Below are 19118 nucleotides of genomic sequence, written 5' to 3'. Positions count from 1 at the left end.
ACAAAAAGACAACAGGAATTAACCCTCCCTTCTTTTTTGTTTATTATTTGTTTTTCTTAAGGGTTCGAAAACTGCTCCACATTCAGAAAACGAACAGTGTACAGAAGTGGAATATAAAACAGTATTGAAATATAAAAATTGAACTGGAATGTAAAACTGCACAAGTAAAATAGACTGGCAGTGCGGTGTCTACTCAAGAGTAAATCCTATTAAATTTGTTGGGGCTTGCTGTGGGGGTTAGGTTTACAGCCTAATTTGAGTATATGTGCTGCCAAAGCGAGCACGGTTTACAGCCTAATTTGAGAAGGTTTGGGAGAAAATAATTTTTCAGCAAATGAACTGGTAAAGGTAAAGGGACCCCTGACCATTAGGTCCATTCATGACCGACTCTGGGGTTGCAGTGCTCATCTCGCTCTATAGGCCGAGGGAGCCGGCGTACAGCTTCCAGGTCATGTGGCCAGCATGACTAAGCCGCTTCTGGCGAACCAGAGCAGCGCACGGAAATGCCGTTTACCTTCCCGCCAGAGCGGTACCTATTTATCTACTTGCACTTTGACGTGCTTTCGAACTGCTAGGTTGGCAGGAGCAGGGACCGAGCAACGGGAGCTCACCCCGTTACGGGGATTCGAACCGCCAACCTTCTGATCGGCAAGTCCTAAGCTCTGTGGTTTAACCCACAGCGCCACCTGTGTCCCTAATGACCTGGTACCACAATACTAAAAGCATATGCTCAAATCACAGCATGCTTTATCTAAAGTGGCATGTGGCAGAATCGACAGATTTTCATTCACAGGTCAAAGTAACGGGGTTGGGATGTGGAGAAGAGGTGGCTCTTCAGACACCCTCCTGCAGAACAAGAGAGGGCTTTCCGTTCCTTGAATGTAGTTCAGTAGCAGATTAGCAACTAGCGCAATGCTTTTAACAGTGGTGATGGGACGCCCCCCAAAGTAACTGTGCAGCAGTATTCTGTACTAGCTGAAACTTCCAGACCAAATTCAAGGGCAACCCCACATAAAGCACATTTAGTGCTATACTGCCTTGAGCCCTTGGCCCTGAAACCAGACCCTCCAAGTGTCCCTGTTTTGCAGGGACGTCCTTGATTTAGAGAAGCCGTCCCAGTTTCTCATTTGATCCCAGAATGTCCCGCTTTTCCGTAGGATGTCCCTATTTCCATTGGAGAAATGTCAGAGTTATCTGATCCCCCAGCTGTCTGAAGGCAATCCTGTACAGTGGTACCTCGCGTTAAGTACTTAATTCGTTCCAGAGGTCTGTTCTTAACCTGAAACTGTTCTTAACCTGAAGCACCACTTTAGCTAATGGGGCCTCCCGCTGCTGCCGTGCCGCCGGAGCACAATTTCTGTTCTCATCCTGAAGGAAAGTTCTTAACCTGAAGCACTATTTCTGGGTTAGTGGAGTCTGTAACCTGAAGCGTATGTAACCCGAGGTACCACTGTATAGGGAAGTTTTCTTAATGTTTAATGTTTTATTATGTTTTTATATATGTTAGAAGCTGCCCAGAGTGGCTGGGGCAACCCAGTAAGATGTATAAAAGGGGTCTAAATAGTAAAAATTCCCAACCATTGAACCTTTTGTGAAGTTACCTTATCTAATCTCCTAGCCTTGGGACTGAGAGGCTGCACATCTTCCAGTGAGAGTCGGTTAGCTCACTCTCTTCCCGTTCTTCTTGCTGTTCACCTCCCAGTTATGCCCAGCTATTGTCCTCCGAACTGTGCCCCTCAGCAAACCATTGTTCCAAATCAACACTACTCCACTGCTCCTGTAGAGTTTCAGCCATGAGCAGGCCATTCCTCAACAGAGTTGTACTCCTCAGCCTGGTCTCTGACACCTAGTTTCATCAGAGAAATGTTGGAGGGTATGTGAAACTATTGCATGAAACATCTTTAGGTAATTTGAGAAAGGCCTTTTAAAAATGGTAAAATACAATATAAGGAGAATTTGGAAGGCTCTGCTTAGATCAGGCATGGCCAAACTTGGCCCTCCAGATGTTTTTGGGACTACAATTCCCATCATCCCTGATCATTGGTCCTGTTAGCTAGGGATGATGGGAGTTGTAGTCCCAAAACATCTGGAGCAGAGCGCCAAGTTTGGCCATTCCTGGCTTAGATGAAACATATTTAGGAAAGAGGAGGTGAAGGAATTTCAATAAAATTACTGAATTTTTTCATATGGCTTTGGCACACCTTACAGGCCTATAATTATTTCATAAGCCTCTTATATTACAAATATTTTTTAAAAGTGGTTTTTTTTAAGGCCCCAGGAATGGCCTTAGAAGCTTTTATGTGTTTGGCTCCTTTCAATCTGACTCTTGACCAGTATTGTGAAAAAAATAGGAAGCAATACCTTAAAATGTTAGAGTGCTAAATATGACAGAGATTAATGACTCTCCAGGATTCTCGGAACTGACTAGGGATTTGGAAAATGTCTTAATCGGGCACTTTGCACATCATTAATATCAGAACATCCTGAGTACTTTGCTCCTGAAACTTCAAAGTGTTTCATTGTCCTTCAGATTAACTGAAACTGCCTGGGCAGAGAACTTGCTTGGTGCTCCAAACACATTTTAGAACTCTTTCTTAAGACTGTTGGGACCTTTCAGGTTAAGCACATGAAATAAGAATCTGATAAGCAATGGAGAGTAGGGAGATCTGAATGCTTTCCTTGTGGGAACACTTATTTTGGAAGAATGTCACCACACACCCCACCCCAGCAACACAAATTGCAATAATTTGACACTGGAAAAAATGTGATCCCCATTTACCACTTCAGTATTGCTTAAACTGGGACGCGGTTGGCGCTGTGGGTTAAACCACAGAGCCTAGGACTTGCCAATCAGAAGGTCGGCGGTTCGAATCCCCGCAACGGGGTGAGCTCCCGTTGTTCGGTCCCAGCTCCTGCCAACCTAGCAGTTCGAAAGCATGTCAAAGGGCGGGAAGGTAAACGGCGTTTCCGTGCGCTGCTCTGGTTCGCCAGAAGCGGCTTAGTCATGCTGGCCACATGACCCGGAAGCTGTACGCCGGCTCCCTCGGCCAATAAAGCGAGATGAGCGCGCAACCCCAGAGTCATCCGCAACTGGACCTAATGGTCAGGGGTACCTTGACCTTTACCTTTATGACCAAAAATATGTAGTTGGTATCCATTACTTAGCTCTCCCCTATGGCTCCTAGAAGATGTCCTGACCAAAAATATGACGGTGCTAAATGCATAAAAATGAGCCCTTGTGCTGGCTCCTACTAGCCTTCCAGGTTAGTTTAATTCAGCCAACTCTTTCTGATTCCAAGGTGATATGAAAGTTCTGCCTGTGGTAGCCGTTTCACATACAGTTCATCCCTTGTTATAGTCATCACCTGAGAAGCATGCATGTGTGAAACAGTGTTAAGCTCAGTTATGAATCTGGATAGATAACTCCCCCTCTCCATTCCTGCCCAAATTCTCCATTGCTCACAAATAGATGCTTAACTGTGCATCAAAACACATGTCAGAACCCTGCCACCAGCCACTCATGAAACATGGGTACCACCAAAGACAGTTCTACTTCTGCATCAACCTAACTCAAAACGATCATGCTCTCCTTAATTCCCTGAAACACCTCTCTCTCATCGTAGGAGTACAATTTCACTGAACTGCATAAATACAAAACAAGCCCCACAGAATAAAATTATGAAATGCAACATAAGTAAGGCTCACTGAATCAACTTTAGTATGTGCCTTGTTCTCAGAATTCTTCATCAGCATCCCGAAGGCAGTGTAACAAGACATTCAGAGAAAACTCAAAAGTTGCATAACCTTGCACTAGCAAATATTAATCGCCTTTTCAAACTGTAACAAATTGCACCTGATAATCTGGCCTAGAAGCAGCAACAGCTGTGCATCAAGCTCAGATTTGGGAGTCTGTTGCCATTTATTTACATCAAGGGAACATTTTTCCTCGCTTAACTAATATGAACCTTGTTATCTCCCTCCTCTGTCCAACTTATGAGCACTTAGGCAGTCTCCTCCGTCCTCTCAATCTCTCTCTCATGTGTAGCTGAGCTTGCTTTCAGCAACCACAGATCTGATTAGGTTACCAGCTAATGGACCGACTCCTTTAACCCTAAGTCAGTGTCTTTCAGAGAAGCTAAGTGCTGGAAGAAGGGTCCTTGCATGATTCAGAAGACGACACAAGACAATGTCCTCTCTTTTAACAACCTGTTCAAACAACATTTTCATTGAGCCCCACAACTGTTTGAGTGAAAGGAGGGTGGGGAAAGCTGCCAGGATTCCCAGTCAGTTCAGCACGGCATCTAAATGCTAAGGTCTAGGCCACGGGTGTCAAACACAAGGCCCGCGGGCCGAATCCGGCCCGCCAGACCTCATCATGTGGCCTGTGTAGCCGCCGCCGGCCGCCAGCCTTCACCTTTTATTCTCGCTTTTTTTTTTGACACAAGAAAGCCGCCTCTTCAGCACATGCGCGGCAGCCTACAAGCCAGAGAACGTCTGCCCTCTAGCGGCGCCAGCCGTTCTACACAGGAAACCTCCACTTTACATGCATTCCTACAGATACAACCGGCCCTTTGACGGTGACCAAACTGCTGATGCGGCCCCCAATGAATGAGTTTGACACCCCTGGTCTAGGCTCTAGGCCAGCGGTTCTCAACCTGTGGGTCCCAAGATGTTGTTGGACTACAACTCCAATCATCCCTGAGCTCTGGCCTTGCTAGCTAGGGGTGATGGGAGTTGTAGTTCAACAACATCTGGGGACCCACAGGTTGAGAAAGGGGGCTCTAGGCTTTTCTGAAGGTCAGCTCTAGGTTTTTCTGGCCTCTGAGAAAGTGATAATCACAGGCGCTGAGTTGTTCTCAACATTGATGGGGGGGGGGCTGAAGTCCTGCACGCATTGCGTGTGACATCACACACATCAGACATGCGTGACAACTGTTACACCGGGAGAGGCCTCAGCCCCATAGAGTTGGTGCACCTGGAAACAATAGCGATCTTGTAGCATCACCAGAAGCAACCCTTTTAAAACAAGCCTCTTCAGTTGGTGACATTGCCTACTGAGCCCCTCTTTCTCTCTTATCCCACACATCAGGGGACATATTCATGGGAGACTATTACTGAGGCAACACTCATGCTTGTACCCCTTGCCTTGGAAATAGGGGCAGCTCTACCGTTTGGCAGAGTGAGGCAGCTGCCTCAGGAGACGGATCCCAGGGGGGCTGAGGGGACAGCATTAGTACTTCAGCTGTTCCACTCTGTTGGGCTACAGACCTGTGTGCACCCCAGCTCCTAAACTAAGGCACTGCTCTCAAGAGCAATGGAGGCTGTTGGCTCATTGCCAGCACTGAAGTCAGATTCAACTGTTTCTGTATGTGGACCTTTGTTCTTCAGAATCTATACACCAGGCCAACTGCAAGCATGTGTCCTCAGGACATGAAGGCAAGCTGAGAAGCTCCACCTGTCCCTAGGCAGCAGCTCAGCTTCATTGGACTGGTCATGTTGTTCAGATGCCTGATTATCATCTTCCAAAGCAACTACAGTGGTACCTCGGGTTAAGAACTTAATTCATTCCAGAGGTCCGTTCTTAACCTAAAACTGTTCTTAACCTGAAGCACCACTTTAGCTAATGGGGCCTCCTGCTGCCGGAGCAAGATTTCTGTTCTCATCCTGAAGCAAAGTTCTTAATCCGAGGTACTATTTCTGGGTTAGCGGAGTCTGTAATGTGAAGCATATGTAACCTGAAGCGTCTGTAACCCGAGGTACCACTGTATTCTGAACTTAAAAATGGAAAGCGTAATGCTGGTGGTCAACAAAAGAGGTTCAAAGGCTCTCTCAAGGCAAAGCTTTAAAAATGTAGTATAAACACTGACAACTGGGAAACACTGGCCTGCAAGTGCTCCTGTTGGAGAACAGCCTTTACCAAAGGTGTTGTGGACATTGAAGACGCTTGAACTCAAGACGAAAGGGAGAAATGTGCTAAGAGGAAGGAACACTTGGCAAACCCTCACCATGATCAACTCCCGCCTGGAAACCTATGTCCCCACTGTGGAACGACGTGTGGATCCAGAATTGGCCTCCACAGTCACTTACGGACTCATTGTTAAAAACGTGTTCATGGAAGACAATCTTACTCAGCTATGAGTGATTGCCAAAAGAAGAAGAATGTCAAAGAGAAGTAGAGCTGGGCATAGGCAGACTGACTTCTGTCTGGCTGATTTCCAGAAGCTTCTATAAACATTATATATATGCACTCCCCACTAGATGTCCACCTCTTTAACTGCCCAGCATACATTTCAACTCTTCGCCTTTCCCTAGAGAGATGGATTGCACTGGTCCTGATATGAAACTTCCTTATTTACTCAGCCCGCCCATGCATTTCAATGGGGAATGTTGTGTGTAAGCCATAATTAATGCAGACTTGGGCCCTATAAATTTTTTATTGCCCTGAGCTAGTTGAGACTGCGTAGGCTCCCGAAATGTCAGTGAGTTATGCAGCTTTCCCCAATAAGTGGCAATGAAAACTTTATAGCATCCCCAACACTGCGGATTTTGTTTATGCTACTGATTTTAGTCCCCCACTGAAAAAAAGAAAATAAAACCATGCTCTGTTTTCTCCTTGAAGTGCATTAGTTGCCATGGAAACTGTGATGTCAGTCAAGTGGGCAGAACTTCAATGATGCCCTAAAGTGCTGACTTAAGCAAGGGGAAGCTTCTCCCGTAACACAGTTGCAGAATTGGATCCTAATCAGTTGCAGGAAGTTGCCGTGTACAGAACACACAATGAAGCATACCGATGGCATAATCAGTCTATTGTGACTTATTGTGCTTGAAATGAAAGATGTACAAATAAAATAAAAATAGAGCTTCAGAATTTAATCAACAGAATTTTAAAAATAACTTGATTTATTGTAGAGGCCTATTTTAATAGCAACTAAACATGGAAGGGACACAAGTGGCCTGTGGGTTAAACCACAGAGCCTAGGACTTGTCAATCAGAAGGTTGGCGGTTCGAATCCCCGCAACGGGGTGAGCTCCTGTTGCTCAGTCCCAGCTCCTGCCCACCTAGCAGTTCAAAAGCATGTCAAAGTGCAAGTAGATAAAAAGGTACCGCTCTGACGGGAAGGTAAACGGCGTTTCCGTGCGCTGCTCTGGTTCGCCAGAAGCGGCTTAGTCATGCTAGCCACATGACCCGGAAGCTGTACGCCGGCTCCCTCGGCCAATAAAGCGAGATGAGCGCTGCAACCCCAGAGTTGTCCCCAACTGGACCTAATGGTCAGGGGTCCCTTTACCTTTACCGAAACATTTATATAGTGTTTTGAGCATTCAGAGTCCTTTCTACACATTACCAGAGAAATCTGTACAACGGTATTGTATAGTGGGCCATAGATAGACAGAAAGTGTGCATTCTCTGCCTACAGTTTGGCACTTGAGGCAATGTACGATACGAGTAAAACAACAATAAATCACAGTAATGAAACAATTTTTAAAGCGCAATTTAAAACACAAATCAGCAAGTCAAACAATTTGTACTAAAACATCCATAGAAAGGTCAACAGTATCCCAGTGGTGGAGGGAGAAGCCAGCTTCACACTGACAGCCACAAAAGCCTTTCTTACAAAGACATTTTTTATTTAATCACTGGAATGACAGCGAAAATGCCTCTGCTGGCAAGGTATTGCAGAAGAAGAAGAAGAGGAGGAGGAGGAGGAGGAGGAGTAGTAGTTTGGATTTGATATCCCGCTTTATCACTACCCGAAGGAGTCTCAAAGCGGCTCACATTCTCCTTTCCCTTCCTCCCCCACAACAAACACTCTGTGAGGTGAGTGGGGCTGAGAGACTTCAGAGAAGTGTGACTAGCCCAAGGTCACCCAGCAGCTGCATGTGGAGGAGTGGAGACGCAAACCCAGTTCCCCAGATTACGAGTCTATCGCTCTTAACCGCTACACCACACTGGCAGAGTGCGGGTAAAAAAAGTATCACTTCCTATACCTTTAGAGGCTTCACTTCTCTCTAAAAAAAAGAGTTTCCCCACCAGATGTGAGGGATTCCCCAGGAAGTGACACCTCTAAAACATAGAGAGGCCACAGACCAAGTCAATTTTAAAGATCACCACCAGCACTTTGAGCCAGGCCTGGAAGCTAATACACAGAGCTGAGCAAGATTGTGGGTGAAATGCTCTGTGTGGCCACTCTTACAAGAGGAGAGACATGGAATTCTGCAATAGCTGAAGTTCCTGAGCCATCTTGAAAGGCAGTACCTCCATCTGGCAACAGCTCACCTTGCAATAGTCAACATGAGATATTACGAACGCATAGGTGACTTACAGCCAAATCTTTGTCAAAGAGAAGCAGCCCTGGGCACTGCCAGCACCCGAAAATCCAGCAGCAATTCAGGTCCAGGAGAACACACAAGCCATGCAAGTTGTCCTTTTTTTGAGGGGGGGGGGAGAATGCCGTCCATCACATGCAAAACTGGCAACTCGCCAGCCTAAGGCTGAACATCACCGTCATCACCACTGCCAAACTTGTATAGATAAAACTGAGTATATCTGAATATAGAAAAGATTGTGATTGTGATTGTGATTATTAAACAACTCCCAGTCATCATTGATGCAATGCCCAAACTGACTTCAACTGAATCTCAACCAGAGTTGCATTCTATCCCCCATTGATCATCACAGCTCCACCCATGCCACTCTAGTTAAGATTCTGTCAGTGTTTCCATAATGGAGAGGTTCATAATTCAACCCTAAAAATGTCACCCCTGGCTAGGAGATCAAAAGGTGGAAGCAATTAAAGGATTGTTGGGTTTAAATCAGACTGATTATGATTTTTCTCACCCTTTTTAAAGTTCAGATAATCCTCAAAAATCAATTTGCTTTTTATTTACTTAACTTTGCATCCTTAAGCATCATTTCTTGAAGTTCTGGAAAGGAAGTATTAAGCAGAAGGAATTAAGAACAACTATACTAACCTGGGAAAACTGATAGGAGACAAAGCAAGAGAGAGAGAGAGAGAGAGAGAGAGAGAGAGAGAGAGAGAGAGAGAGAGAGAGATTAGCGTCACACAACTGATCCTAAAAAACACCAGAGCAGCTCTATCATCAGCTATGAGCAAGGATAGCTCTACACAACCTCTAAACACAGAAAACCACATGCTGGAGACAAAGAATGAGGGCTTGCAAACCACCCCAGAGTCATTCAGCTGACTACTCTTGGAAACAGAATGTCTGGCTTTTGGGGATGAGATTTATTGTTGGAAAAGTGACTCCTCCAACACAGTTGTCATGAGTTTAACAGCTTGATTGAAATTCTTATTATGACACAATGGGCTGGATACTGCAGCAGTTATTTGCCACTTCTTCTAAAGGGGTACAAAGTCCATAGCCAGGGAGAGGTGGAGACAAGGGACAATGGCCAAGGTAACGTGTACATCAAGTTGATGCACAACAACGAAAACCCAGATCTGAACATTTGTCTATGTTTGTTTTTAATTCATTTTATTTATATAAGATGGTAATTACTGTTAAGGGCCCAGTGTCCTGGAACCTGTCAGTCCAGTAACTTTGTTCATGTGAACAAAAACAGTGGCATTTGGGAGCTGGGTTTTTTCTAAGTAAGCAATATTATCTGCACCTTTCCCCTTCTATTTCTACAAGAAAAGGGGCAAAATACTTTAAATTATGCTGAAAATTCACAGGAGAGGAGGAAAGGCCCTTGTGACTATGGGCCTGGACCACAACAAGCAAAAACTCTTCCTAAAACCAAACCAAATCACCTCAAAATTTATAGAAGATCTGCCGCCTTCCGCATTGTGTTTCCCATGCACAGTCACCTTCATTTTATAATGATCCTGCGCAAAATCCTATCAATTCCCAAAGAAGTGCTGTTTATTTGCATAATAATGATGCCATAATTCACAAGGCAGCCTCCTTCCCTCCGCCTCATGACATTGCCTTTGCCTTTGAAGTGGCATGCCGAGAAGCTGTGATGGTAATACAACCTGCTGATCAATCGCATCTTAACTGCTCTGGTTCCACAAAGAAGGCGTAGCGTGGATCATATCAGGTACCCATGGATTTTCTGGAGACTTTCCTGCATTGCATTGTGGAACACGCCTGCTAAACAGGACAAGTTGTCCAGAGCATCCTATGCCAACACAATCTGCTGTGGTGGTCTAATTTGGAGCTTTCTGGGGGGCTATGATTTAAGGTGCTGGGCTTAACCCACTCACCCCCACCCCCATGACAGAGTTGTTTATCTTCTATGATTTTTCCATGTACAGATCTTCTGAGGTCTGGGACAGAATCTGACATTGGCCATGGATTCTGCTGGATCTAATCTCACTTTCAAACTTTTCCAAATGTTTATGGAATTATATTATTATTATTATTACCTACAGTGACAGCAGTCACAAAATTAAAAGATGCCTGCTCCTTGGGAGAAAGGCGATGGCAAACCTAGACAGCATCTTAAAAAGCAGAGATATCACCTTGCCAACAAAGGTCCGTATAGTTAAAGTCATGGTTTTCCCAGTAGTGATGTATAGAAGTGAGAGCTGGACCATAAAGAAGGCTGATCGCCAAAGAATTGATGCTTTTGAATTATGGTGCTGGAGGAGACTCTTGAGAGTCCCATGGACTGCAAGAAGATCAAACCGATCCATTCTGAAGGAAATCAGCCCTGAGTGCTCACTGGAAGGACAGATTGTGAAGCTGAGGCTCCAATACTTTGGCCACCTCATGAGAAGAGAAGACTTCCTGGAAAAGACCCTTATGTTGGGAAAGATGGAGGGCACAAGAAGAAGGGGACGACAGAGGACGAGATGGTTGAACAGTGTTCTCGAAGATACAAACATGAGTCTGAGCAAACTGCGGGTAGCAGTGGAAGACAGGAGTGCCTGGCGTGCTCTGGTCCATGGTGTCACGAAGAGTCGGACATGACTAAACGACTAAACAACAACAACATTACCTACAGTACACTATGTATTTATGGAACACCATCCATGTAAAATGGTATTTTAAAGGATAACAAAAGCAAAACACAGCTGTCTACCCTCAAATTTAAATTTAGAGGATGAAGGCAGCTGGGGTAAATGTGAGTGTTCTGGACTCTGGATTGGTTTCTGTTGCTAATGAGGACTAAAGAGGTTGTGCTTGAAAACATACAAGCTGCCTCTAGAAATGGCCCCAGCTGTCAAGACCAGAGATTCTGGCCCCTGCTTTGAGATGTGAAACTTCCTCTAGGCTCTCAGCTATAAGCACATCCATACCATCCATCATTTTTACCTCCCATTCCTTATTTCTCTACCTTTCCCCCTGCTCCCCTCCAACACAATTCCTTCTTGCAACAACTCAGTTACAAAGCTACAAATCAGGTGTCTGCATGCTGCTTGTTAATGCCATTCTTTTGTCTGAAGTGCAGAATTGTGGCTTTCTTGGTCCCAGATTTAGATGAATTTTATTATAGGTTAGTGATCCCAAGGTTGAGGGATTCCTTACCAATCCCTAAGTGACTTTCACCCCAGATGCCCTGTTTTAGGGGTTACATCTCTCCCCTACTTTCCTTTACAATATTATGTTTTGTGAGAAACATTCTCTTTATGACATGTGGTCAAGTTCATGCAACAAGGACAGCTGGAAAGACATTCTCATAACTTATTTCTCCTCCAGAAACAGCAAGTTCTGAGACTCTTATAGGAGGTTTTTCTAGACTGTTCAAACTGCATTCATTTTTCACTGAGCAGGGTGAATCTGTTTCAGGTTATATATAAAAGATAACACCTTGCCTTAGCTTTTTAGAATTTGTTGTCCTTTTTAGCTCTTTGATTTGAAGGGATTTCGTTACATTTTTCACCTAAATAGCATCCCTTGCAGATCTATAAAGTAACATAATACTTGAAGTAAAATTAGCGATTTATTCAGGTACATAAACAAAAGGTCAAGTGACAACGGCAATATTCAGTTCAGTAAATCCTCATGGATGAGAGTCTGGGTGGTCTATTATTGTTCCAAGCTGCTCAGTTAGAAACAGGAATCCTTTTTCCAATAATAATTAAATCTGGGGTTAAAATGCTACCTTCCATTGGTGCAATACTTTATCCATTATTAGCATCTTACACACCTTCAATTAAAGTTGTGTCATTCTTCCACTTTTGCACAATTTGGAAATTAACAACCACCCACTCAGCTTTCATTCTGAAACGCATAACCTATTTGCTATTATGTATGTCCTTCACAAATTCAAATAGGTAAAAACAACATAGCCTATTTGATTTTTGCAAATAGTTAAATACATAACCAAAATTGCATGACCTTTGGCTTGGAGCCAGTCTGATTCCCTCCCTCTCTTTCTTTTTTCTTTTTCCTTTCTCCTCCTGTGATGAGGCTCCATTTTAATATTTTAATGTTTCAATATGTTAATGTTGTATTTTAATCTTGTTTTTAAGCTGCATTCAACCAACTTGTTTTTATTATTGCTTGTTAGCCGCCCTGAGCCCAGCCTTGGCTGGGGAGGGCGGGGTATAAATAAAAATTATTATTATTATTATTATTATTATTATTATTATTATTATTATTTTCAAAACATGCGTTAAATTAATTACAATTGACCAGTGACAAAGAATGAATTTTGTGTTTTGTTTTCACAACTTTTATTGTTTATTGTCACAACTATCCTGCAGAGTCAATCATTTCAAATCTCCCTTTACACATGTGGAACTGAAGTTAACATAGAGAGCAACTTGCTCAAGGCCACCCAGGGATGTAAGTACATGACTGAGGCAGAACCTGAGTCCAGAACACCCAGCTTCAAATGAAGCACTCTGTCCTCTGCAACACATTGCAAAACACTTTGCGACAGAACAGTGCAGAGCAGACAATTTGAAAAGGGAAATCAATCGCATGCATACACAGCAGCTGTGGCAGAACAGGATCAGGCAGTGCCTCCAGAAGATTAAAAAATAGGGCATCATAGAATTGTAGAGCTGGAACAGATTCTGAGGGTCATCAAGTTTCTTTTTCTTTAAAAAAAGGCAGGCAAAAGTATACTTCATAGTCATCAAAATTCAAAGCAACCATTTGTGAGCTAGCTCCAGAAGGGTACTTTCCAAAACTGAGTCACAGAACTGAAATCCATGCATGGTAAATCAAGAGCAGATAGGCTGAGGGAGTCTTGCATCTGCCATCTTCTTTGCATGCACCCCATATCCCTTAATGACTGTTAATGGCTGCAACCCGAACCAAGGCTTGGATTGAAAGGAAAGGGAGATCCCCTCTTTGATCCCAGGCATTTCCCTGCTGCCGCCAAGGAGAAGAAAGCAAAGAAGGGCGGCAGCCACGGTGAGCTCAGTCATTCCACGTGCAAAGCGGCTCCTTTCCAGCCACTTGTCCCATGGCATGAACCTCTTGGAGCAGGGAAGAGGGTGACCAGGTGCAGAAAAGATTTCGATCTCCTTCTGGGGCAAAAGAGGCGAGAGCTGAACCACTGGGTGGGAGGAGCCAAGCGTCGAAAGGGCAGACTTCATTAAAGAGAAGAAGCTAATGAGAAACCGACTCTGATCTGGGGTGAGAGCCAGGAGAGCAAGCATGTTTATGCCCTCTGCCCACCAACGCAAATGTTCTTTTTCATACTCCCAGCAGTCTATCCACCATGCAAGGTGGAGATGAAAACGACGTTATCCTGGTCTTGGAGCAGATAGTCCAGCTCGCCCATCAACTCCCAATCTGCCCCATTGATCAGCACCAAGATTCCCGGCCGCACAGACTCTCCCTGCACGAACAGTTCCGGCCTCTCTTTCAACAGGTTCTCTTTCATCCACACCAGCAACTTTCGGACATCCCAAGGTCCTTCCTGGCTGGGCAGAGTCACCCGCTGCTTCCTGACCCCGCCAAACAAGAGCTCTGCTCCACCTCCGCACTCCAGCAGCAGGGACAAGGGCGCCGCCATCTTTGGTGAGGGCACGGCGCTGCCCACACCGGAAGCGCGACGCCGCGTCTGCTTCCGGGGGCGGCGGAGGTTGCCCAGCAACCACAAAGAATGGGTTTTTGACCCTCTCATTCTGGGGCAGAAACAACAATAGCAATAAATTTGGTTCTATTCATCTTCTATGCAGTGCCTTTTTTACCCCTTTAAAAATGTTTAGGGGTGCTCTCATTTTGACTCAAGAAAATCACCATTTTATAGTTCAACTAGGGGAAAATAAATACAGTAAATTGACAAGTACAAAGGTTCACAAAATGTTTAGGTGTATGCGTAACCCCGCGTACCCCCATAAAAAAGCACTGCATTTGGGTTTTACTCAAGAGCAGGGCTTTTTTCTTCCACTACAGGTAATATAGAAAGAATGGGTTCTGCCCAGTGACTTTTGTTATAGATGCTCACTGATCTTCTTATGTATAAATACACACAAACACACATGCATAAATCCACATATAAATATCAGGTGCCTGCTGTATCTTTTGTATTTCATGGTCCCTTCATCTCAGTGTTCACATGTGTGCTGGGGGGTGGTTTCCTCTTTTGTCGCCATTTATATCCTGCAAATTGATAAATCTTATGAAACAGGCTCCGGTACATGAAATTGTATGCCACAATTTCTGCTAATCTTTATGGCGCCGCAGTACTCTTTGTTGATTTCACTGCCACAGATTAACATGTCTAAACCTCAGGAATATCCAGTTATAAATTGAATTGGTCCTAAAGATAGACAGGCATCCAAGAAAGCTGGTTCTAACACTCTTTATTTTGCTGATTGTATTGGTAGAGCAAGGGAGCACGATTCTGAATTATGCCAGCAAATCATAGAAGGCATTTGGGGTTCTGTCATAATTTCCAGGACTCCCAATTCACAAGCCACTAATAAGATGGTTTAGCTGCCTCACCAAAGTCAAAGGGAATAATCATGGCGAACATTGGTGAAATGCTTGCCATTTGTAAGTGGTCAGTCAGCGGTGCTTCATTTATTAGATTGCCTCCCTTGCTTCTGGATTAAAAGTGCTAAATGCAATATTAGTGGCAACTAATATATCCCAATAGTGACAAAATGCAGGAAACCCACAGGTTTCTCTGCATCCTTTTGTGAACTGTCCCTAATCACAGAAACATAGAATTCTAGGGTCGGAAGGGACCGCAAGAGTCATTGTTCAATGCTTCAAGTTTCATTGATAGCTTTCCCCAGTACCAAGCAAGACTGATCTTCCTAACTCTAGAAGTCTGAAAGAGGGTCCTCATGCTCTGCTAATAAAGGACAGGCTTTATTTACCTATGCAGCTATACACAAAAAGTGTTCTCTGGTGCATGTTTTATTTCCTTGAAAACACTATGCACAGAAGGTGTTACATGCTTGCATGACTAAATAGAACTGAATGGAGCTGCGCCTACATCAGACAGTAGATTTGGGGCACCATTAACACGGGTGTCTTAGGGTGGAGCAATGGGTGTCATTGTTCCCTTCCTTTCCCTATATTTCAGGTCACATTGCAGCAGTTAAATATATGTTTGTATTAGTTATTTATGTTAGAAGAAAGTAACAACAGATAGCCTGAACTAGCAATGTGAGAAATATTTCCTACCATACTTTGCTCCTTACAATTTTTGGGAGGTGTTTGTATAAAATGGAGTTCTAACAGGCTTCCAAACCTTGCAATGACTCCACACCCACCCACCCACCCACACAAACACATCACCACCACCACCCAATGCACATAATGAAACCTCTTCCCTGCCCTCATGGGAACCCAAAACACTACCCCCTGGCCATCAAGAGTAGCAAAGAAGGCAATCAGCCTCTGATACACAATTCCCTGGGAAGTTCCACAAGCCTCAGTGAAGTGTTTGGTGTTTGCTAGGATCAGTCATAACCAACCTTGTGCCCTGCAGGTCTTGGACTACAGCTGCCATCCATGGGGCTAAAGGAAGTTGTAGTCCAAAGCACCTGGAGGGCACCAGGTTGGCCAAGACTGGCCAAGATCATGTTCGTGAAAACATTTAGGATCATGCTGTAAGGCAACAGTTTTCCCAGCTGATGCACATTTCAAGCAGACCAGCACAGGAGAACATCCCCTATGGATTGTGTCTCACGCTAATTAGTGGAAGCAGGAAAGATGCCGTTGGGATTTTTCACCACACCAAAATGGGCTAGCCCTGAAACTAAATCTAAGTATTATTTTTTTACAGCAACAAAAGTGATTAAAGGTCCCATTGAGCAGTTTAATTTGGTGTAAAGTTACTAGAACATGGTGTGATTTAAAGTACTTTGAATAAAAAAAACAGCTGGCACCACTTCAAGACAATGAAAATCAAGTATTTTAGGGAGGTGGGGGTTTTTTGTTTCTTTCCTTTGCAAAATAGCAGTCTGTATCCCTGAGCAGTATCCATTTTGAGACCCATGTATTCTGATTGCCCATGGTTCCTTAAATTTACATTTGTTATGTGTGCATTTTATTTCATCCTGCCTTTCATCCAAAGATCTAGTTTCCATTTTGGTGATGTAGGGCAGGAGAGGAACCTTCAGGCAAAGCCCAAGAAAACCTACACACAACATAGGTGAATATGGATTGCTTTTTTATTGTTAGCTACCAGGGTTTCTTAATTCTTTCTTATATTTAAAATATTTTAAAATGTAAGGTGATATGCATTGCATTTTAAAAGTTATCCTGTAATTTTAAATTTTTTAAAATGTACATTTAATTTAATCATTTTTAAAGTGCACAGCGTTTCTGCTTCATTAGAGCTTTGTGCTCGTTTGTCAGAACATGGGAACACCCCCTTCTATCATCTTAAAACAGCAGTAGGACCTAGAATAGGGAGAGCCAAACTGGTAACCTCCAGAGGCTGCTGAATGTCAACACCCATCATCCCCAACCATTGACCATGTTGGATGAGACAGAGGGGAGCTGGATTCTAGCACCACCGGGAGAGCACTGCATTGGTGAGCCCTGGGCTAGAATGCTAAGTCCATAGCTTTGTTTAATTGAAGATGAACATTTAGGGAAGAAACCTGGAATAGCCCTGTGGAAAGCTATGCTCCTGCAACCCCTGTCCCACCACAAACATGATCTGCAGCCACAACAAATCAGCTCCAAATTATGGAAGTCTCAGTAGAGAAACAGGCATGCAGGTAACCCTTCAAAAGTTACAACAAGAAGACACACGTGTGCATAAAAGCTATGTTTCAGAACATAGTCCAAGAACAGAGCCAAGCATGAAAAGCCTTTAAGATATTAAACACAACAGGCAACGCTTTGGCAAAACCAGGTAAATAAAGGAAACACTTCCATGGCTTAATCCTAAAAGTTTGTCCTTGGCATGCATGTCACCACATCCACAATAAACAGAATGGCTACCCTGTTCCTTGGCCTTAGGGTCCCAAACAGATGCATTCGTCCAACATTCTTCATATTTTCACTGCATATTGCTGCTCTTCAAGAGAGCCTAGTAATCGTACTTTTGCAAAAGATATTGGAGTCCTATGTTGGGGAGACAACCCACGTCCTTCCCACCCTATGCTCAGCTATAGTAATCCCAATATTGCTTAGAGAGAAATGTCACAACAGTCAAACAATTTCAAGTTGATTTTCCTATATAACTGTGGTTGTGGTCCACTAAGATAGAAGTGCGCTATTTTTCAAAACTGCAGTGTTAAAGAATGTGATTCAGTACCTGGAGTTCTAAGCTAAGAGGCATCCCGGTCCAAATTTAATCTCCATCATAGACCCACTGGGTGATTAATTCACTGCCTCTTAACCTTAGTTCCCTTCTGTAAAATTGCTGCAATACTGAAAGCTCAGTAACTTAGCAAAATGTATATTGTTATTTATTACCTCTCGAAGGCACATATAAATGCTGTCCTTCGTATTCACATTTAGAGGTAATGAAGCAAATTCATTCTCCAGAATTCAAAAGTGAATACTATATATACTCAGAATTTTGATTCACACACACACACACACACACACACGAGAGTATATAAAATTGCTAAGCTGTTCCCTTGTACTGGACTGGTTTCTTCTAAGGCAAATGTGTAAGTCTTTCCAGCTACATCAATTTTATTTTTTTAAAAAAATCATTGCACATTAAATGGCTGTGTCACTGGAAGGTATGATTCACTTAAACTTTAAAGCATAGAAAAATTTAAAGTTTAAATTATCTTTTCTCGCCTAGTGACTCTCCTACTTTCTGTACTGGGAACAAAGGGACAAATCCCCATACCAACGGCTGGATAATGTGCCTTTCATCAGTATCTATTTATTTATTTTCATTTTACTCCTGCATATTTTGGTTATTTGAACCAGGGCAGGCTTTTCTGGAATAGAGAGGAGACGGGCGTCTGATAATGGATTTGAATCCTGCGTGTTTCAAGGGAGGAGAGCAAGATAAAAAGGCGTTAGAACTGTACTGTCATTTTTAAAAAGCAAATACACACACACACTAGATGTTTTAAAAGCAAGGAGGTAAAGGAAAAGGAGGCAAGCAAAAAGTGCAGCACAAACCTACATACAAAGTGCTCATTTCAGCAAATTTTGCAAGGGCTTTAAATAACGTGTGTCAACGCTGTTTTTCATTGTTTTGAAGCAAATTGTAGTAAAGTAGTTATGTGACAAAAATAATAATAAATAGCAACAATTAGTATACATGACCAAGCCATTAAACCGTGAATTTCGTTTATTTCAACCCAGAAGTTAAGAACGTGGTGGTTTCTCTCCCGTTAAAATCGGTGGGACTCCCATTAACTTTGGGTGGATCGCGCCCTGAATATGAGGCTAGAGCACACAAATTCAGAGAAGCCCAGAATAGGGCTCAAGAGATGTATAGAAAAGGATCTCTTCAGTGATCTGAAAGAGACATGCTCTAAATTTCTGCCCTTTTAAAACAACGGAAAACAACAATAGCAACATTGCATTGTTTTCACTTCTGCTATGCGATATTGCCATAGAAATTCAGCGCATGGGAAAAGCGGATCAGGAGTTTCCCGAAGATTTTACCCTTCGCAGTAAGGCTGCAATGCTATGCCTGTTTTGCCTGGGAGTAAGCCCCATTCAACTCAGTGAGGCTTGCTTCTGAGCAGGCACGAACAGAGCTGCGCTGTGCTTTGCCAAAAACACCACAAAATGCCGCTTTTTCG

At 43.5% G+C, this 19118-nt stretch overlaps 2 protein-coding genes across 3 annotated transcripts in view; both read right to left on the bottom strand.

Annotated features, from left to right (window-relative positions):
* The window catches only part of LHX4 (LIM homeobox 4), a 90556-nt gene that overhangs the window by 45599 nt on the left and 25839 nt on the right, over positions 1-19118 (bottom strand). The gene's annotated exons all lie outside the window — the stretch shown is intronic.
* Positions 11899-13975, bottom strand: LOC128415289 (ubiquitin-related modifier 1-like). Its single transcript, XM_053391335.1, has 2 exons — positions 12582-13975; positions 11899-12315 (listed from the first exon to the last, which is right to left on the bottom strand). Exon 1 carries the CDS (start codon positions 13940-13942, stop codon positions 13637-13639), a length of 306 nt encoding a protein of 101 aa, XP_053247310.1. The 5' UTR covers positions 13943-13975; the 3' UTR covers positions 11899-12315; positions 12582-13636.

This window comes from Podarcis raffonei, chromosome 6, assembly GCF_027172205.1.
Source record: "Podarcis raffonei isolate rPodRaf1 chromosome 6, rPodRaf1.pri, whole genome shotgun sequence".
NCBI lineage: Eukaryota > Metazoa > Chordata > Lepidosauria > Squamata > Lacertidae > Podarcis > Podarcis raffonei.
This window is presented reverse-complemented; position numbering and strand designations above follow the sequence as displayed.

Excerpts from the sequence above, each read along its gene's own strand:
- LOC128415289 (XM_053391335.1), bottom strand. The coding sequence starts at position 13,942 with ATGGCGGCGCCCTTGTCCCTGCTGCTGGAGTGCGGAGGTGGAGCAGAG.